The 18825-nt window shown below is 42.0% G+C and overlaps 1 protein-coding gene across 2 annotated transcripts in view; it reads right to left on the bottom strand.

The window, feature by feature from the left end:
• The window catches only part of ENKD1 (enkurin domain containing 1), a 79507-nt gene continuing 60682 nt past the window's right edge, over window positions 1–18825 (bottom strand). For both annotated transcript variants that reach the window (XM_053449735.1, XM_053449736.1), the window contains exons 6-8: window positions 12962–13113; window positions 7152–7288; window positions 1–494 (exon numbers count right to left, since the gene is read on the bottom strand). In XM_053449735.1, the coding sequence (XP_053305710.1) occupies window positions 334–494; window positions 7152–7288; window positions 12962–13113 (450 nt within the window). In that variant the 3' untranslated portion in view covers window positions 1–333. The remainder of the gene's footprint in view (window positions 495–7151; window positions 7289–12961; window positions 13114–18825) is intronic.

The following is an 18825-nucleotide window of genomic DNA, read 5'->3' as shown; positions in this document are numbered from 1 at the left end:
TCCATTGTACAATCATTATGCAAATAAAAGATACTTAAAGTTTATATCAACAGGAGTACAACATAATAATAATTTGCAAATCAGTTCAATATTTGATTGTGTTTGCAGAGGATACAAGCACATAAATACAGATACATATCAGCTGGCAAGCATATTGAAGATCCAAGTGTAACTGACACAAAGGTCTTAAACTATTGCTGTAAAGTGTTTAGATTTGTATAATGAATATCAGACGCATCTTCACCTCCCTGACTATTTTTTCCAGTTCTAATTATGATGGGGATAAATGTGAAAATAACTGCTTCAAACAGAACAATAGGAATACATTTAAGTTCATGAATCTATTTTTATGAAGACTTTGGGGTGAGAAAATATTTTAACAGCTTCATCCATTTCTGAGAGTTTTTTCTCCAGCTCCGTTCGTCTGTTTTGAATGCTGAGTGTGTTTGCTCGGAGCGGTAACCCCAGTAACTCTTTTGTCAGCTGAGTCTGGGCTAAGGATAAAAGAGAAATATAAGTTAATACTTCATTACTTATTTCAAAAGCTTTATTCAGCTGTATGTAAGAGCAAAGAAACCCCCTACTACACAATATTGCACTCACAGGAACAAATCAAGGTGTTTGCCCCTTGATTGCGCAGTTCCAAGATAATAATGAATGTTATTCCTCTGAAGGCCTCAATCAGAAAGAGATACAGACATCAATGAATGTAGTATAAATCAGAAATGTAATAAGACATATCTGTCTTACATTCAAGGTAGATGTAGATATGCATAAAGATTTCAGCAGACATACTCTAGTAATTAATCCAGTAGGTAGAAAAAAATGCTTGTACGGGCTGCTACATGTTTCACCTGCTCAAACAGGCTTACTCCAGGTAGAATATACAAGCATGTTCCTCACAGACATATATACACCACAACGAATCCTATACTAATGTCCAAATTAGTCTTAATTGCATCTGACAATCGTTTCCTGTTACATCATTAGCACTTCCAGTTTCAAGCATCATTCTGTTCAAGCGTTAATCTTTCTTATTGTGACGACTTCCGCTTTCCGCATGTATCGCGATATGTTTTTTCCGGAAAACCGGAAGTGACGTATTTTGTTTTTATTTCCTTTTATTTTCCAACCTGTCCCCCCAGTTATGCACATCTGCCCCAGGCTTGCCACTCTGCCCCAGAAATGCCGTATACCCCCTATATGCCACTCTGGCATTTAGGGGGGTTAAAAGGCATATTATGGGGCAGAGTGGCATATAGAGGGTTAAAAAGCATATCATGGGGCACAGTGGAATATAGGGGGTATAAGGCAGTTCTGGGGCAGAGTGGCAAGCCTGGGGGCAGATGTGCATAACTGGGGGGCAGGTTGGAAAATAAAAGGAAATAAAAACAAAATATTTTTTCCAGAAAACAGGAAGTGACATTTCGCAATAAATGCGGAAAGCGGAAGTCGAAAGCGGAAAGATGACCGCTTGAACAGAATGATGCTTGAAACCGGAAGTGCTAATGATGTAACAGGAAACGATCATCCGATGCACCTTGTATGATCGCCTCCAGCCACCACTATTTGTATTAATGCCCCCAGCAAGCCCCTTTATTATTGATTTATGTGATGGCCCCTATCACATATACGCACTAGACGTGCATTTTTAACTACATAACTTGTACAATAATACAAAAACCCAGCTTTGCAGGTATAGATCAATTGGAATTCACATAAAAATATGGCATTAAACGTAAAAAAACCCTAAATTACAGACATAGATCACAGGTTGCACACCCCAAAGCCAGCCCTGGTATCCACACTGCTTACATAGAAGCTGACCAGCGCCCAGCACAAGTCAACTTTGTTGCCTAACAGCCCAGCCTGTGCCATCTTTGTCCCATAAACACCCTGCTTGTGCCATCTTGGTCCTGAAGGCATAAACACCCTGCTTGTGCCATCTTTGCCTTTCCACAATTATACATCTGATATACACAGAAACACTTTTACAGTCACTCACTAATTTACTTTCATTCAGACAATTAATCCGCGCATTAATTCATACTCTCCCTCATTCACACAATGCATCCACACATTAATTCATACTCAATTACACTCTTTACTTATTTCAATATTCTTACTACCCTCTTTCTCACTATCTACCCGCTCAATTATAGGCCGCACCCGATTGTAGGCCACACCCTTAAAGTTTGGTGCTATTTTAAAGAAAAAAATATTTTTAAAGAAAAAATACACAAGTGGAATGGTAAAGCAGTATTTTATCTAATGAACATGAATACATGTATTGTATCATTTTTGGTATCTATTATGCAGTTAATCAACATATGTTAAATATAAACAGAAATTTGAAAAACCAACAGCCCCCCTTAATTCATAATGCACCTTACTTATAGATGTGCCCCTCTGCCCCCTGATATTCCACTCTGTCCTCCAGATATGCTTTATAACCTCTGACATGCCACTCTGTCCCCTGGTATGCTTTATAACCCCTGATATGCCACTCTGCCCCCATATATGCTTTATAACCCCTGATATGCCACTCTGCCCCCATATATGCTTTATAACCCCTGATATACCACTCTGTCGTTGAGTGGGGTGTCATGTTGATCAGTATTGCTTCAGACCTGATGAAGAGAGGATAACTCTTGAAAGCTTGTCTTTTAAATATTATGTTAGTCCAATAAAAAAGGTATCACCACATACTCTGCAATACTCTGATTTTTTGACATCGTGTCTACCGGACTAATACGGCTTAACCCATTTACATTACTATGAAAGATACCGAATACAGCCTCTTAAAGAAGCAAGTAACCAAACTGATTAAAAAAGCAACTCAGATCAACAGTGACAACTATATTAAAAGCTTCCACACAAGAGTAGCATCCCTCGCTACCACACAACAGAACAAAATCCTACACAACCTCCTACCTCCAGAAAGAAATGACTCACATAATTTAATGAATAATAAAAACATCATCAAGTCAGCTGACAAAGGCGGATCAGTAGTCATCACGAACACCCAGGACTACACTGCAAAAGGAAACAGACGGTCTGATGAATTCTACTACAAAAAATTGAACCAGGACCCCACCAGACAATATACAGAATATCTTATTAAACTAATCAGATCCTTCTCAAAACACATGCAACAAGAATTAGAAAATCTTGTGCCTTCCAATCCAAAAATAGGGACTTTCTACATGCTGCCCAAAATCCACAAGCCAGGCAACCCAGGAAGACACAATGTTATTACTGAACCAATATCTGGCTGAGATATTGGTTCAATATCTACACTGAGAGCTTTATACAGGACACCACAGATTTTCTTAATAAACTGAGCCTAGTCACTAACCTACCTGCTAATACTATACTTGCTACTATGGATGTGGAGTCTTTATATAGTAACATCCCCCACAAAGATGGTATTGATGCCTGCGTTAAATTCTAAACATGCACCGAAATGAAAAATTGGAGACGTAAACCGAAATTTCAGGATTCACTTGGCCGAAACCGAAAATGACCCCAAGCTTTAAAAAAAAAAAAAAAAAAAAAAGCCACACTTTTATTAAAAGTAACACACCAAAATTAGACTAAAAAAAAAATCACTACCATTAATATATATATATAATTAACAGCAATCACACTCCTATCATGCCAAGGCATACCCAGATTCCAGCATGTACTGGCTGACTTGGCATGATAGGAGTGTGATTGCTGTTAATCATATATATATTAGTAGTGTTACTGGTTTTTCAGTCCAATTTTGGTGTGTTACTTCTAATAAAAGTGTGGTTAACACACCAAAAAATTCATATATATATATATATATATATATATATATATATATATATATATATATATATATATATATATATATATATATATATATATATATATACACACTTCTGCAGGGTCCCGGCTGTATGAGCAACTTCTCTAGCCCCGTCCCCAGGGGATGAAGGAAGGGGCAGAGTCATGTGATGTGCATTCACATGACTCTGGTGAGTTCCTGCTTTTCCTGGCCGGTACAAGAGACGCTGCTCGCACACTGTGCGACCAACGCACAAGTAAGCAGCCCCTGCAGACGATTATTTTCGGCCGTTTTTTTTTTGTTGTTTTGGCACTCTGCCGATAATGCCCTTTTCTGCCGATATATTTCGGCCACCAATATATCGGTGCATCCCTATTAAATTCCTCTCCACCCACAGCGCCACAGACAAATATGACAGCCAAGCTCATAGAATTTATACTTACACACAACTATTTCAATTTCAACAAATGACCGGGGCAGCCATGGGCACCAAAATGTCACTGCAATATGCCAATCTTTTCATGGCCGACTTGGAACAGAGATTCCTAGCCACTCACCCATACAAACCACGCAAATATTATCGTTATATAGATGATATTTTCATAACATGGACAGAAGGAGAAGAAAACCTTTCATAATTCCATGAATCTTTCAATTCATTCCACCCTTCTATAAAACTCAAAATGAATTTCTCAAAACATAATGTGAGCTTCCCGGACACAGTATACAGAAAACCTACAAACAGGTACAGCTACCTTCACAATTCAAGCTTTCATCCCAATCACACAAAACAAGGCATCATCTACAGCCAAGCTATTAGATACCACCGTATTTGCTCTGACACTGAGGACCGAGACAAACACCTAGGCGCGCTGGCAGAGTCATTTCAGAGGAAGGGCTACAAGGAGAAAACTATATCTAAAAAAAATTAAATCCGCTCTAAGAACACCACGGGAAAGGCTTCTAGAGTACAAAAAAAGGATAACACAAGCAGGATCCCTCTGGTGGTTACCTACAACCCAACCCTTGAGGAGATACGCAAAATTATTAAAGACCTACAGCCAGTACTCTCAGAGGACCCCATACTAAAATAAATATTCCCTCAGCCCCCGATACTGGCATTTAAACAACCACCAAACCTGAGGAAAAGATTAGTGCGCAGCAAACTGAACAGGAGCATACACAGAATGTCACTGTACAATGCAACAAATGCCGCTGCAAATGTTGCCAACATATATGTGACAGTAACACAGACTGTGTTACAACAAAACATACATCAAGGATTCTTACTCATGTACATCTGCAAACGTGGTGTACATAATACAATGTTCAGCATGTGACAAAGGGTGCTACGTTGGAGAAACGGGGCTTAAGCTGCACCTCAGAATGAACCTACATAGAAGTTCCATCAAAAACCACGAGGACAACAAATATTGCACCCCAGTAGGACATCATTTTACACAGAATAATCACTCCATCCAAAACTTGAAAATGAAAGTACTCAAAGGGAATTTCAAAGACTCTCAGGAAAGGAAAACATTTGAGATGAAAATGATAACATATTTCAAAACCATAAAAGAGGGACTTAATGTGGATTCTGGTTTCCTGACACACTGCCAGAACTTCATATGACATTCATCACATCCAACATGTGTCTTATTGCTGTTATTGTCTCTGATGTGTTAATGTATTTATTGGTTTCGCTAGGTTTATTTGTTCTGTCCTTTGGTTATCTTTCTACCTCTCTGCATTCTTCACCTCCAGGTATAACTGATAAATGGTATCATTTTAACTATACTTTTCTCCATTCTTCACCTCCAGGCCAATTATTTATGACACCACACAACTAAGATAATAGACCAAGGAGGAGCTTTTGATATAACCTATTCAGATTTCAGTGAGACAATCAACACTGTCACCCATGGGATACTTATAAATAAATTGGAGGGTTTGATGTCAAAATAGTTGAAGGGAGAAGGCGACGGTTCAGTGACAGGAGGCAGAAGGTTTTAGTTCATGGTGTATATTCAGAAGAAGGACTTGTTATTAATGAGATACCGCAGGGATCAGTATTGGAATTCGGATTTGAATATTTATTAGTGATATTACTGAATGTTTTAATAGAAAGGCATGTCTTTTTGCAGATAATACAAATATCTGCAACAGGGTAGACCTTCCGGGTGGAACAAGTCAAATGTCAAATTACTTAAGTAAATTAGAAGAATAGTCGTGAGTGTGGTAAGCAGAAAATGTAATAAAAAGCAAGGTTGCATAGCGAGAGGAATTAATAGAGGGAAAGGGAGGTGGTTCTGGCACTTTACATATCTCTGATCAAACCTCAGCTAGAGTATTGTGTACAGTTCTGGAGACCCCATCTTCAAAATGATTGTGACACATTGGAGGAGGGCTACAAAAATAATATGTGGTTTGCAAGATAGAAATTATAAGAAAGATCAAGGGATCTTGATATGCATATGCATAGATTGGAGAAAAGTTTGAAAGGAACAGCGACGTTAGGACAAGAGGTCATAGTCTAAAACTAGAGGTTGTCAGAGGCTTAGAGGTAATGTAAGGAAATTCTACTTCTACTGATTAGTTGACAAATGGAACAGTCTCTCAGCAGAAATGGTTGAGGCCAATACAGTGAGGGAATTAACACACGAATGGGATAGAGATAAAGTTATCCTCACTATTGGACGATACCAAGGACTGATAGGGGTTTGAATACCTTACATCAGGACAAATGGGCAGACTACCGTATTTGCTTGATTACAAGACGACGCTGATTATAACATGACCCCCCCAAATTTTAATATTGATTTAGGAAAAATAGAAAAAGCCGGAATATAAGACTACCCTATAGCAAAAGGTTTTACTAGTAAATATTAATGTAAACTATTTTTACATATTTAATAAAAACTATGATTGAGAAAATGAATTTTTTGTTTTTATTTCCTTTTATTTGCCAACCTGCCCCCCAGACATGCCACTCTGCCCCCAGACATGCCACTCTGCCCCCAGACATGCCACTCTTCTCCCCCTCGACTTACCAATGCATCCTTAGACTTGCACCCCGTGCTTCAGACTCCCTGGTGTCTAGTGGGGGCAGCCGGTAGAGGGTCTGCGCAATGCAGATCTATTTGAGGTCTGATTGTAACATGACCTTGAATATAAGACGAGAGGTATTTTTCAGACCAAACCTCGTCTTATAAATCGAGTAAATAGGGTAGATTGGATGAATGGTTCTTAGCAGCTGTCAAATTGTATGTTTCTATGATCAAGACTGAAATTGTACACACTAGAAATAAAATGAAATGTAGCAATATATTCTTACCCCCTCTTATATTATTAAGAGTTTTCAGTCTTTCAGCCTCTGGCATAATAGTGTGCCCAGGGGGTAGTAATTGATCGGAAGTCTGTTTCTTATCCTTCTCTTTTTCCATGCACCACTTCTCCTTGAGATCCAAAAGACTATTAAAAGAGAGGGAGAGACATACATTAACACAAAAGAAGGATTATTCACATTAATATTTATTAAAAAAATGTTCATGCAACTTCTCAGAACTCTTGAGGTAATAACTTTGCAGAATAATTTGTGTTTAACAACATCAGCAGTAGTTCACATTAATAGTTCGGTCATGGGTAACTAGGACATAACAAGTTGTGGATAACATAATATGATTTACAGAAACAGGCGAGGAGGGCCTCAAACGAGAGTTTGTGCAGTCTTCCCTCTTTCTGACCCTACCGTGACATTAAAAGGTCCCGGTAATCTCCCCCGTAATCATCCCCACAGTCCTTTTGTCCCCTGAGCCACACCTCTTTTACTTGCTCCCTGTAGGTATGGATCAAATAAACAAAACATGTAAACAGCACATGCATGTAGGGCTGCAACTAACGATTATTTTCATAATCGATTATTTTCATAAATCGATTATTTTTTCGATTAATCGGATAAAAAAATTAATGTCAATTTTACATTTATTTAAAATAATTTAATAAACAAACAGGATGTTAAAAACAAACGGCAGAATAAAAAAACTGAGAAAAATGCATTACTTGTTTTTATTTCCCAACCTGCCCCCCCAGTTATGCATATTTGCGCCCAGGCTTCCCACACTGCCTCCCAGATATGCCTTATACCCCCTAATATGCCTTATACCCCCAGATATGTCACTCTGTCCTCCCCAGATATGCCTTATACCCCCAGATATCCCATAGTGCCCTCAGAGATTCACAGACTCGTTCGCAGCACACTGACACAATACTTTTATAAATAAATAGAGGATTAATCTTCACTGCCCCAAGGATTTAGATTCCCCTTAGTTTGCCCCCCCCTTTACCTCTAACTGCACCTTAAGTTAACTTTATTAAATTAACTCTCAGTCCTCAGCATTAAATTAACCCTTAAGACTCCATCAACCATAACTGCCCCTAAATTAACCCTAAACAGGCCATTAACTATAACTGCCCCTAAATCAACCCTAAACACCCCATTAACCATAACTGCCCCTAAATTAACCCTAAACACCCCATTAACCATAGCTGCCCCTAAATTAACCCCCACCTCCCCTAACTTTCAGCAGCCCAAACAATGTTATACTCACACGCTATAAGGAAATGGGCAGGGCCAATCATCAGTGTGACTGCAGGGAGGGACTGTGAGTCAGAAAGGGGCAGGGCCAATCATCAGAGTGACTGCAGGGAGGGACTGTAAGTAGAAACTACTGTGAGTCACACTGAATGAAACGGATTATAAAACGAGGGGTATTTTTCAGAGCATTTGCTCTGAAAAAACCCTCATTTTATAAATCGATAAAAATCGATTCAACTAATTGATAATGAAAAATTTGTTGGCAACAATTTTCATTATCAATTATTATCGATTAGTTGTTGCAGCCCTACGTGCATGTATATATCAACTAATAAAGACATAAAAATCCTGTATTTGCAGGTATACATAAATAATATATGGATACATATTGCCGGTATAGATCAACAGAACACACAGACCCAGCATTGCAGGTATAGATCAACTGGAAATCACATGTGAACTCAGCACTGAAGGTATAGTTAAAATAAACAACGCATGGAAACAGCACTGCAGGAATTGATCAACTGAATAAGACATACAAATCCTGTATTTGCAGGTATACATAAATAATGTATGGGCACATAGCATAGCAGATGTCGATCAACAGAATAACACATCGACCAAGTTTTGCAGGGAATAGTACAATTGGAATTCACATAAAAACTCAGCATTAAAAGGTATAGATAAAACCCTGCTCCCCTCGGTCTCCTCCGCGAGGCCTCTAACTTTGTCGCGGTGCCGGTATGTCACGCTGAGTGCCGGAATATGACATCATATTCTGGCACTCAGCAGTGAAGCAGAGGGTGCTGCGGCAGAGCAGGGAGACTGAGGCGTCACGCTCCCACCCCTGGACTTCTGGATGGTAAGTCAAAAACCTGTTAACCTTTAACTAAAAGGTAGAGAGGGTACATAATGAGAACAGAGGGAGAGGGGGGTAGATAGTGAGAAAGGTGGGAGAAGGGAAGGGTAGATAGTGAGAAGGATGGGAGAAGGGAGGGGTAGATAGTGAGAATGGTGGGAGAAGGGAGGGGTAGATAGTGAGAAGGGTGAGAGAAGGGAGGGGTAGATAGTGAGAAGGGTGGGAGAAGGGAGGGGTAGATAGTGAGAAGGGTGGGAGTGGGGCTAGATAGTGAGAAGGGTGGGAGGGGGGCTAGATAGTGAGAAGGGTGGGAGGGGGGCTAGATAGTGAGAAGGGTGGGAGAGGGTGGGTAGATAGTGAGAAGGGAGGGGGGGTAGATAGTGAGAAGGGAGGGAGGGTAGATAGTGAGAAGGGAGGGAGGGGGGTAGATAGTGAGAAGGGAGGGAGGGGGGTAGATAGTGAGAAGAGAGGGAAAGGGGTAGATAGTGAGAAGGGAGGGAGGGGGGTAGATAGTGAGAAGGGAGGGAGGGGGGGTAGATAGTGAGAAGGGAGGGAGGGGGGGTAGATAGTGAGAAGGGAGGGAGGGGGGGTAGATAGTGAGAAGGGAGGGAGGGGGGGTAGATAGTGAGAAGGGAGGGAGGGGGGTAGATAGTGAGAAGGGAGGGAGGGGGGTAGATAGTGAGAAGGGAGGGAGGGGGGGTAGATAGTGAGAAGGGAGGGAGGGGGGGTAGATAGTGAGAAGGGAGGGAGGGGGGTAGATAGTGAGAAGGACGGGAGGGGGTAGATAGTGAGAAGGGCGGGAGGGGGGTAGATAGTGAGAAGGGCGGGAGGGGGGGTAGATAGTGAGAAGGGCGGGAGGGGGGGTAGATAGTGAGAAGGGCGGGAGGGGGGGTAGATAGTGAGAAGGGCGGGAGGGGGGGTAGATAGCGAGAAGGGAGGGAGGGGGGGTAGATAGCGAGAAGGGAGGGAGGGGGGTAGATAGCGAGAAGGGAGGGAGATGGGGGTAGATAGCGAGAAGGAAGGGAGAGGGGGCAGATAGTGTCTACGCGAATCGGGTACACGCTGCCCCAGCTACATGACCGAGGACTCAGAAGCACCGGTAAGTTTGGGGGGGGTGGGGGAGTGTTAAATGGGGGACATAAGGCATTTCTGTAGGCAGAGTGCTCTATGAAATGCCTTTTAATCCCCTTTACGCCACTCTGCCTGCAGAAATGCCTTTTAACCCTCTATACACCACTCTGCCTCCTGAAATGCCTTATACCTCCCTATATGCCACTCTGCCCCATAATATGCTTTTTAACCCCCTAAATGCCAGAGTGGCATATAGGGTATAAGGCATTTCTGGAGGCAGAGTGGCATATAGGGGTTCAAAAGGCATATCATGGGGCACAGTGGCACATAGGGGGTTAAAAGGCATATCATGGGGCACAGTGGCATTTAGAGGGTTAAAAGGCATATAATGGGGCTCAGTGGCATATAGGGGATATAAGGCATTTCTGAGGCAGATGTGCATAACTGGGGGGGGCAGGTTGGAAAATAGAAGGAAATAAAAACATAGTATTTTTCTCAATCATAGCTTTTATTTTAAAATATAGTTTACATAGTTTACATGAATTAACATTTACTGGTAAAACTTTTTTTCCTATAGGGCCATCTTATATTCAGGCTTTTTCTTTTTTTCCTAAATTAATATTCAGATTGGGGGGGGGTCGTCCTATAATCAGGGTCATCTTATAATCGAGCAAATATGGTAAATGCTGAATTTTTGGTTTTGGTCCAGAATTTTCATTTCGGTGCAGTACCGATGCTGTAATTCATGCCCATTACCGATTCCAAAATTTTCACATTTTCGTTAATTGGCCCTATGTCTCTATTGGGCCTGTTTAGCACCCACCTAATTCAAAATACACCATAAAAATATATATTGTTGTAAAGCAGACAACCCAGAGTATCTCATCAGGAGTATTTGGACATTTTTTTATGCAGCTATTTGACCACCAAACTTAGCATTACATTATCTGCTTACCTGTTATCAGAAATAATTACTCCCAAATCATTCTCTTCCGTTGTCACTGACCCACTGCTATATCCATACCTGGGAACTTCTGAGCTTCGGCTACTTAGAGTCTTCCCTTGCGGGACGTGGCCAGGACTACCCACTGATGGGGGAGGTCCCCCTGACGTTGGGGGCGTTCCCGCTGACAGCGCCGGGAAACACCCTCATTTAAATGGAAAATCTGGGTATTGACCCAAAGAACCGGAGAAACGCCTTGAGACACTTGAATGAGTATGCGTGATTGAGGGAATTAATCTGTGAATGAATGAGTGTGTGTGAGATAGCATGGATGTGTAAGTGGGGGGGCATGGTACAGGGTGGCTGTAAGTGATCTGCAGACCCCATACTGCTGGCAGCATCAATAATCAATCAATGTATCAGGTTTCAGCATGTACCGGCTGACTTGGCATGATAGGAGTGTGATTGCTAACAGCAATCACAGTCCCATCATGCCTAGGTTCCAGCATGTACTGGTTACCTGGGTATGATAGGAGTGTGATTACTGTTAGCAATCACACTCCTATCATGCCAAGTCATATTGTTGAATTTTTTGTGTGTTACTTACTTAATAAAAGTGTGGTTAACACACCAAAATTGTACCAAAAAAAAATTAATTTATTTATGATTGCTGACAGCAATCACACTCCTTTCATGCCCAGCCAACCAGTACATGCTGGAATCTGGGTATGCCTGCGTATTGCTATTAATCATAATTATATATATATATATATATATATATTAACATATATATATATATATATATATATATATATATATATATATATATATATATATATATGTTATTTTGTTATTAAATTGTTTGTACAATTTTGGTGTGTAACTTACTTATATTAAAAGTGTGGGATTTTTTATTATTTTTAAAGGTGGGGGGCATTTTCGGTTTCGGCTAAGTGAACCCTGAATTTTCGGTTTTGGTCCAGAATTTTCATTTTGGTGCATCCCTAGAATAAATAGAACTATTTCATTTTTACTTATCCAGAATCCTGAATTTGTAGTCACAAATCTTTCTAGGCCCAGAAATCAGTGAGAGGAAAAGTAAAGGTTTTGTGTCATTTACTTTATTTTAATCTGCATATCTTATTAAGGGCCATATTTTCTCACAGTGAAAAATGAGTGCGGCCCTCGCACGTATACAATTCTGATTAAGTGGCCCACTGCAGAAAAAACTTGGACACCCCTGCGTTAGGTGATTGGCACTCTTGGCCTCTTTTGTCAAATACATGGTTGGTACTCAAAGGGTTGAATCTACAGGTAAAAGTTTTCTTTTGGAAGAGTTTCAGAGCTAAGTGCACTAAAAACGTAGGTGTAGTTTACATGACAGTGCTCTGGAAGCTGCTTATGATTTTATTCTTTATTTTTTAATGTGTTTTTCCCCCTTATTAGTTTGAATTTTGGACTGCTCATTGAAACGTACTCACTGTCTCATGAACTTTTGCCCTTGAAAATATGTGTTCTTCATGAACATCTACTGTTTACATTTTTAAAATAGGAGACAGGAGATGATCTGCAGGAAAAACACTGCATTTTAGTCACAATGTTAGCATTTGTTTTGTTGTGAATATGCAGATTTCCACAAAATATAAATTGACAAATGATGGCACAAAAATTACTTACTACTGAGGAACATGCCCTTTCTGTTTGGAGTCATACTCTTTCTGCTTCAGTTGTTTCTGTTCTAACACCTCATTAAGATTCTGCAGGGACCGGGAACGTCTTATATGGGTGCATTTTGCATTTCTTGCATTGAGAGCAATAAAGTCTTTCACCTGCAATTATGGAGACAAACACTATTATTAGAATATTAATTAACTACCATGAAATTAGATTGTGAGCTATAATGCCACTCATAAAAGTAAAACCATTTTGCACAGAAGCATGCCCTCGGTTGATTTAATGAATTATCTTTTTAACATCGCAGAGGTGGCATGATAATTAAAAAGCAAACAATCTCTTCAATATTGGCTATAATAGCCTATTTGTTTGCAAATGGTTAGTGTATTTCTTTACCACTTACATTCAACATTGTCATACATCGTCTGTAGATTTTTCTTTAGATGTTAACATATCATATACGATTTGCTGCCTATCCTGTATCTTCTTGACTTACTGCACCCCTGGAACTATTCAATTTTAAAGGATTGCTTTTCGACTTTTGTGAATGTGAGAGAATACATGAATTAACGTCTGTATGAATTGTGTGAATGCGGGAGATAATGAATGAATGAATGTGTGGATAAATTGTGTTTACTCAGCTGCATTTGACACCATTGATCATCAGATTCTAACTAAGATCTATGCGGTCTGAAAGGTACAGTTCTAATGTGGTTTAAATACCGTATTTGCTCGATTATAAGATAACCCCCAAAATCTGAATATTAATTTAGGGGGAAAAAACTGGATATAAGATGACCTTATAGGAAAATAGTTTTACTAGTAAATATTAATTAATGTAAACTATTTTTTCATATTTAATAAAAGGTATGATTTTTTTTGTTTTTATTCCCTTTTATTTTCCAACCTGCCCCCCCCAGTTATGCACATCTGCCCCTAGGCTTGCCACTCTGCCCCCAGAAATGCCTTATACCCCTATGTGCCTTAAACCCTCCTATATGCCACTCTGCCCCATGATATGCTTTTTAACCCCCTATATGCCACTCTTCCTCCAGAAATGCCTTATACCCCCTATATGCCAGGGGCATATCATGGAACATAGTGGCATCTAGGGGGGCATATGGCGTTTCTGAAGGCAGAGTGGAATATAGGGGGTTAAAAGGCATTTTTGGAGACAGGGTGGCATAAAGGGGGTTATAAAAAGGAATATCATAGGGCACTCTGCCTCCAGAAAAGCCTTATGCTCCCCTTATAAACCCCCCCGACTTACCAGTGCTTTTGACTGAGCACCGGAGGGTCATGCGACGCCGGTGCTCCGCCATTGAAGCAGATGTGCCAGCAGTAGCGGGGGTTGGCCGCGTCCATGGAGAGGACCTTCGCCGGCTTCCAGAGAAGATACTTCACCGCAGCGCCGCGGGGGATTCTCCTCTCTGGCAGCCGGAGAAGGTATGCTGGCGCTCGGTGATAGACGCCCGGTGTTAGTGCCGGCAGCAGCTGAGGTTACCAGACAGGAGGATCCAGGTCCCCTGCAGTGCTGAGATGGATCTGGATCTTATTCTCATAGTCAGACCTCTATTTGAGGTCTGATTGGAAGACAACCTCGATTATAAGATAAGGGGTATTTTTCAGAGCTCTGGAAAAGACCTTGTCTTATAATCAAGCAAATACGGTAATTCCTCACAAACAGATCACAGATGGTATCATCAGGAATATTATTTTCAGCCCCCAAACTACTAACGTGTGGAGTACTACAGGGATCTATTCTATCTCCCACTCTGTTTGCCATATACAGGCTGTCACTGGGGGACATAATGAGTGCGAGCAACACAGAGGGAAGCAGCGGCCCCTGCGGATGTCTGCGAGCGGCACCAAGATCTGCAGTTCAGGTAAGTGAATTAATGTTTGAGAATTAGTGAATGAGTGAGTATGAATGAATGTGTGTGATAGCATGGATGTGTAAGTGGGGGGGCATGGCACAGGAAGGCTGTTTGAGGCTAGGATGCCACAGGCAGTCTGTTTAGGGGCAAAGGTGGCAAGAGCCTGTCCTGGTGTGTGTTTAGGTATCGGTGTGGCAAACCCTGTCCTGGTGTGTCTGTTTGGGTGTCGGTGTGGCAGAGCCTGTCCTGGTGTGTGTGTTTGGGTGTCGATGTGGCAAAGCCTGTCCTGGTGTGTGTGTTTGGGTGTCGGTGTGGCAGAGCCTGTCCTGGTGTGTGTGTTTGTGTGGCAGAGCTTGTCCTGGTGTGTGGGTGTCGGCGTGGTAGAGCCTATCCTGGTGTGTGGGTGTCGGCGTGGCAGAGCCTGTCCTGGTGTGTGGGTCTGGGTTTTGGTGTGGCAGAGCCTGTCCTGGTGTGTGTGTATTTGGGTGTTGGTGTGGCAGAGTGTGTCCTGGTGTGTGTGTTTGGGTATTGGTGTGGCAGAGCCTGTCCTGGTGTGTGTTTTGGGTGTCGGTGTGGCAGAGCCTGTCCTGGTGTGTGTGTTTGGGTGTAGGTGTGGCAGAGCCTGTCCTGGTGTGTGTGTTTGGGTGTAGGTGTGGCAGAGCCTGTTCTGGTGTGTGTGTTTGGGTGTAGGTGTGGCAGAGCCTGTTCTGGTGTGTGTTTGTGTGGAAGATCCTGTCCTGGTGTGTGTGTGGTGTGTCGGTTTGGCAGAGCCTGTCCTGGTGTGTGTGTTTGGGTGTTGGTGTGGCAGAGCCTGTCCTGGTGTGTGTGTGTTTGGGGTGCCGGTGTGGCAGAGCCTGTCCTGGTGTGTGTGTTTGGGTGTCAGTGTGGCAGAGCCTGTCCTGGTGTATGTGTTTGGGTGTTGGTGTGGCAGAGCATGTCCTGGTGTGTGTGTTTGGGTGTCGGTGTGACAGAGCCTGTCCTGGTGTGTGGGTCTGGGTGTCAGCATGGTAGAGCCTGTCCTGGTGTGTGGGTCTGGGTGTCGGTGTGGCAGAGCCTGTCCTGGTGTGTGTTTGGGTATCGGTGTGGCAGTGTCTGTCCTGGAGTGTGTGTGTTTGGGTGTTGGTGTGGTAGAGCCTGTCCTGGTGTGTATGTGTTTTGGATGTCTGTGTGGCAGAGCCTGTCCTGGTGTGTGTGTTTGGGTGTCGTTGTGACAGAGCCTGTCTTGGTGTTTGTTTTGGGTGTCTGAGTGGCAGTGTCTGTCCTGGAGTGTGTGTGTGTTTATGTGGCAGAGCCTGTCCTGGTGTGTGTGTTTGGGTGTCGGTGTGGCAGTCTCTGTCCTGGAGTGTGTGTGTGTTTGGGTGTTTGTGTGGCAGAGCCTGTCCTGGTGTGTGTGTGTGTGTGTTTGGGTGTCGGTGTGGCAGAGCCTGTCCTGGTGTGTGTTTGGGTATCGGTGTGGCCGTGTCTGTCCTGGAGTGTGTGTGTGTTTGGGTGTTGGTGTGGTAGAGCCTGTCCTGGTGTGTATGTGTTTTGGATGTCTGTGTGGCAGAGCCTGTCCTGGTGTGTGTGTTTGGGTGTCGTTGTGACAGAGCCTGTCTTGGTGTGTGTTTTGGGTGTCTGAGTGGCCGAGCCTGTCCTATTGTGTGGATTTGTGTGTCGGTTTGGCAGAGCCTGTCCTGGTGTGTTTGGGTGTTGGTGTGACAGAGCCTGTCTTGGTGTGTGTTTTGGTGTAGGTGTGGCAGAGCATGTCCTAGTGTGTAGGTTTGGGTGTCGGCATTGCAGAGCCTGTCCTGGTGTGTGAATTTAGTCATCTGTTTCCTGGCACTTCACTTACTGTAGGAATATGCTGCTCCTAAACGCTGAAACTTGCACCACATCCAGTCACAGAGGCCTCATCCTTAGAGGCTTTCAATAAAAGTCTTAAAAGTCATCTTTTCTCCCAAGCATTCAGCTAATTCACTTTTACTGTTCCACATTAACGTCCAATTATGTAACTTCATATATAAGTTAATATATTATGTTCACCCTGTAAAGCGCTTTGAGTCCCACTGGGAGATAAGTGCTATATAAATGCTTGTTGTTGTTAGCCCTGCATGACTTTCACAGCCACTACAATTAACTATGTATTATGCAGAATTCATTTGCTTTTTATAGCCAGATAATAGTGACGTAATTTAGTAGAAATTATTAATACCCTTGCAAGACCTACCTAATAACGTGGTTATTTCATATTGTGTTTAAAATGTTAGGGAAGAATATTATCAACATGGAAAGTTAATATTGTTAACGTCCACCATATATTGTATGACGATGGATACCGCGGCATTCAGTGACGCTGAAAATCCATCCCAAGACCCACTGTAACCATGGGCATAGGAACCACTAAAAATCTGGGAGGGGGGGTAGAATTCTACTCAATCCTGACCCTGAGTCTTACACATACACTGCCTTTACACACCTACCCATAAACACACATACACTGCCCTTACATGCCCATTCAGATTGCCTTTACACACACCTGCCCATTATCACGCATATACACATACACTCCCCTTACACACACCTGCCCATACATACTACCTTTAGACACACCTGCCCATAAACACGCATATACATACACTGCCCTTAAACTCACATATGCACATACACACCACCTTCCAAACACAAACAACTTCACTACTTTAACACACACCTGCCCTTATACACACGCATATACACATACACTGCCCTTACACCCCTTTCTCCCCAACATCATGTGCTCCCTAATCACTATGCCCCAGCTATTGATGCAGAGCATGGGGGTACGACGTCATATCCCGGTGCTCGGCATCAATTGCTTGCGCATAGTGATTAGGGAGCACGGAAGCCAAAGTCTGAAGCGACAGACCTTGCACTCCCTAATATTGGGCCAGTTAGAGGGGTTTGTGATCTCCCCAACCAGTCCTGCAGGCTGCCTCTCTCGCTTTACCCTTCCTACGGCCCTGCTAATTTATCTGGGGGAATATCTCCATTTTTCTTTTCCTCCCGCATGATTTTTTTTTGGGGGGGGGCCGTCTCCCCCAGTCCCTACACCCATGACTGTGACTATTCTGGAGAACAGTCACAAGCGCCACAGTGAGAGATTTTGCCTCTCGCAAGATGGCAGCGTTCTTTAAAAAAAAAAATAAACAAGTTTCCAAGGGGGTCTTCCCAGACCCTCCTGAGAACTATGGTACTGCATTCAACCATGCAAGACAATGGAGCCCAGCCATAGAGACTGAGATCTACAACATCCCCCTCCTATGTTTGAAAGAGAAGGACTAACAAAAGAAGGGCAGATATCAAGAAGAAATAGAGCTGAATAAGAGGTACCATCCCTATTTTTAGATGTAGACAGTTGCCTGTTAACCCCTTAAGGACCGGGCTCATTTTTCATTTTGTACCCTGTGGGACCGAGGCTGTTTTGACACTTTTGTGGTGCTTGTGTTCAGCTCTAATTTTCTCCTCACCCATTTAGTGTACCCACATATTGTTTTTTTTCAGGACAAGATGGGCTTTCTTCAGATACCATTATTTTGATCGTATCATCTTATTTACTAAAAAAAAAAAATTTAAAAAACATGGTGAAAAATTGAAAAAAAACAAATTTTATGACTTTTATTTGAAAAATCTTTTACTCACCTAAAAAAGCAAGTAAAAAAACTAGCTAAATAGATTCTACTACTTGTCCTGAGTTTAGAAATACCCAATGTTTTTATGTTTTTTTGCTGTTTTTTGTAAGTTATAGGGCAATAAGTACAAGCAGCGTTTTATGATTTTAAGAAATCTGGTCAGTCTGCCTCCATCTCCTCTTTGGAACATCTTTGAAGTCGGTTAACTCAATTTAACCCATTCAAACCATATATTTTTGAAAACTAGACACCCCAGGGTATTCCAAATGCTGTTATTTTAACCCTTTCCATGCACCAATTATAGAACTACACTTTGTCAAACTTTGTAATAGTAATTTTTTTT

This window comes from Spea bombifrons, chromosome 10 (genome assembly GCF_027358695.1).
Source record: "Spea bombifrons isolate aSpeBom1 chromosome 10, aSpeBom1.2.pri, whole genome shotgun sequence".
In the NCBI taxonomy this organism is placed as follows: domain Eukaryota; kingdom Metazoa; phylum Chordata; class Amphibia; order Anura; family Pelobatidae; genus Spea; species Spea bombifrons.
Note: the sequence above shows the minus strand (reverse complement) of the source record. Positions and strands in the feature narration are given on the sequence as shown.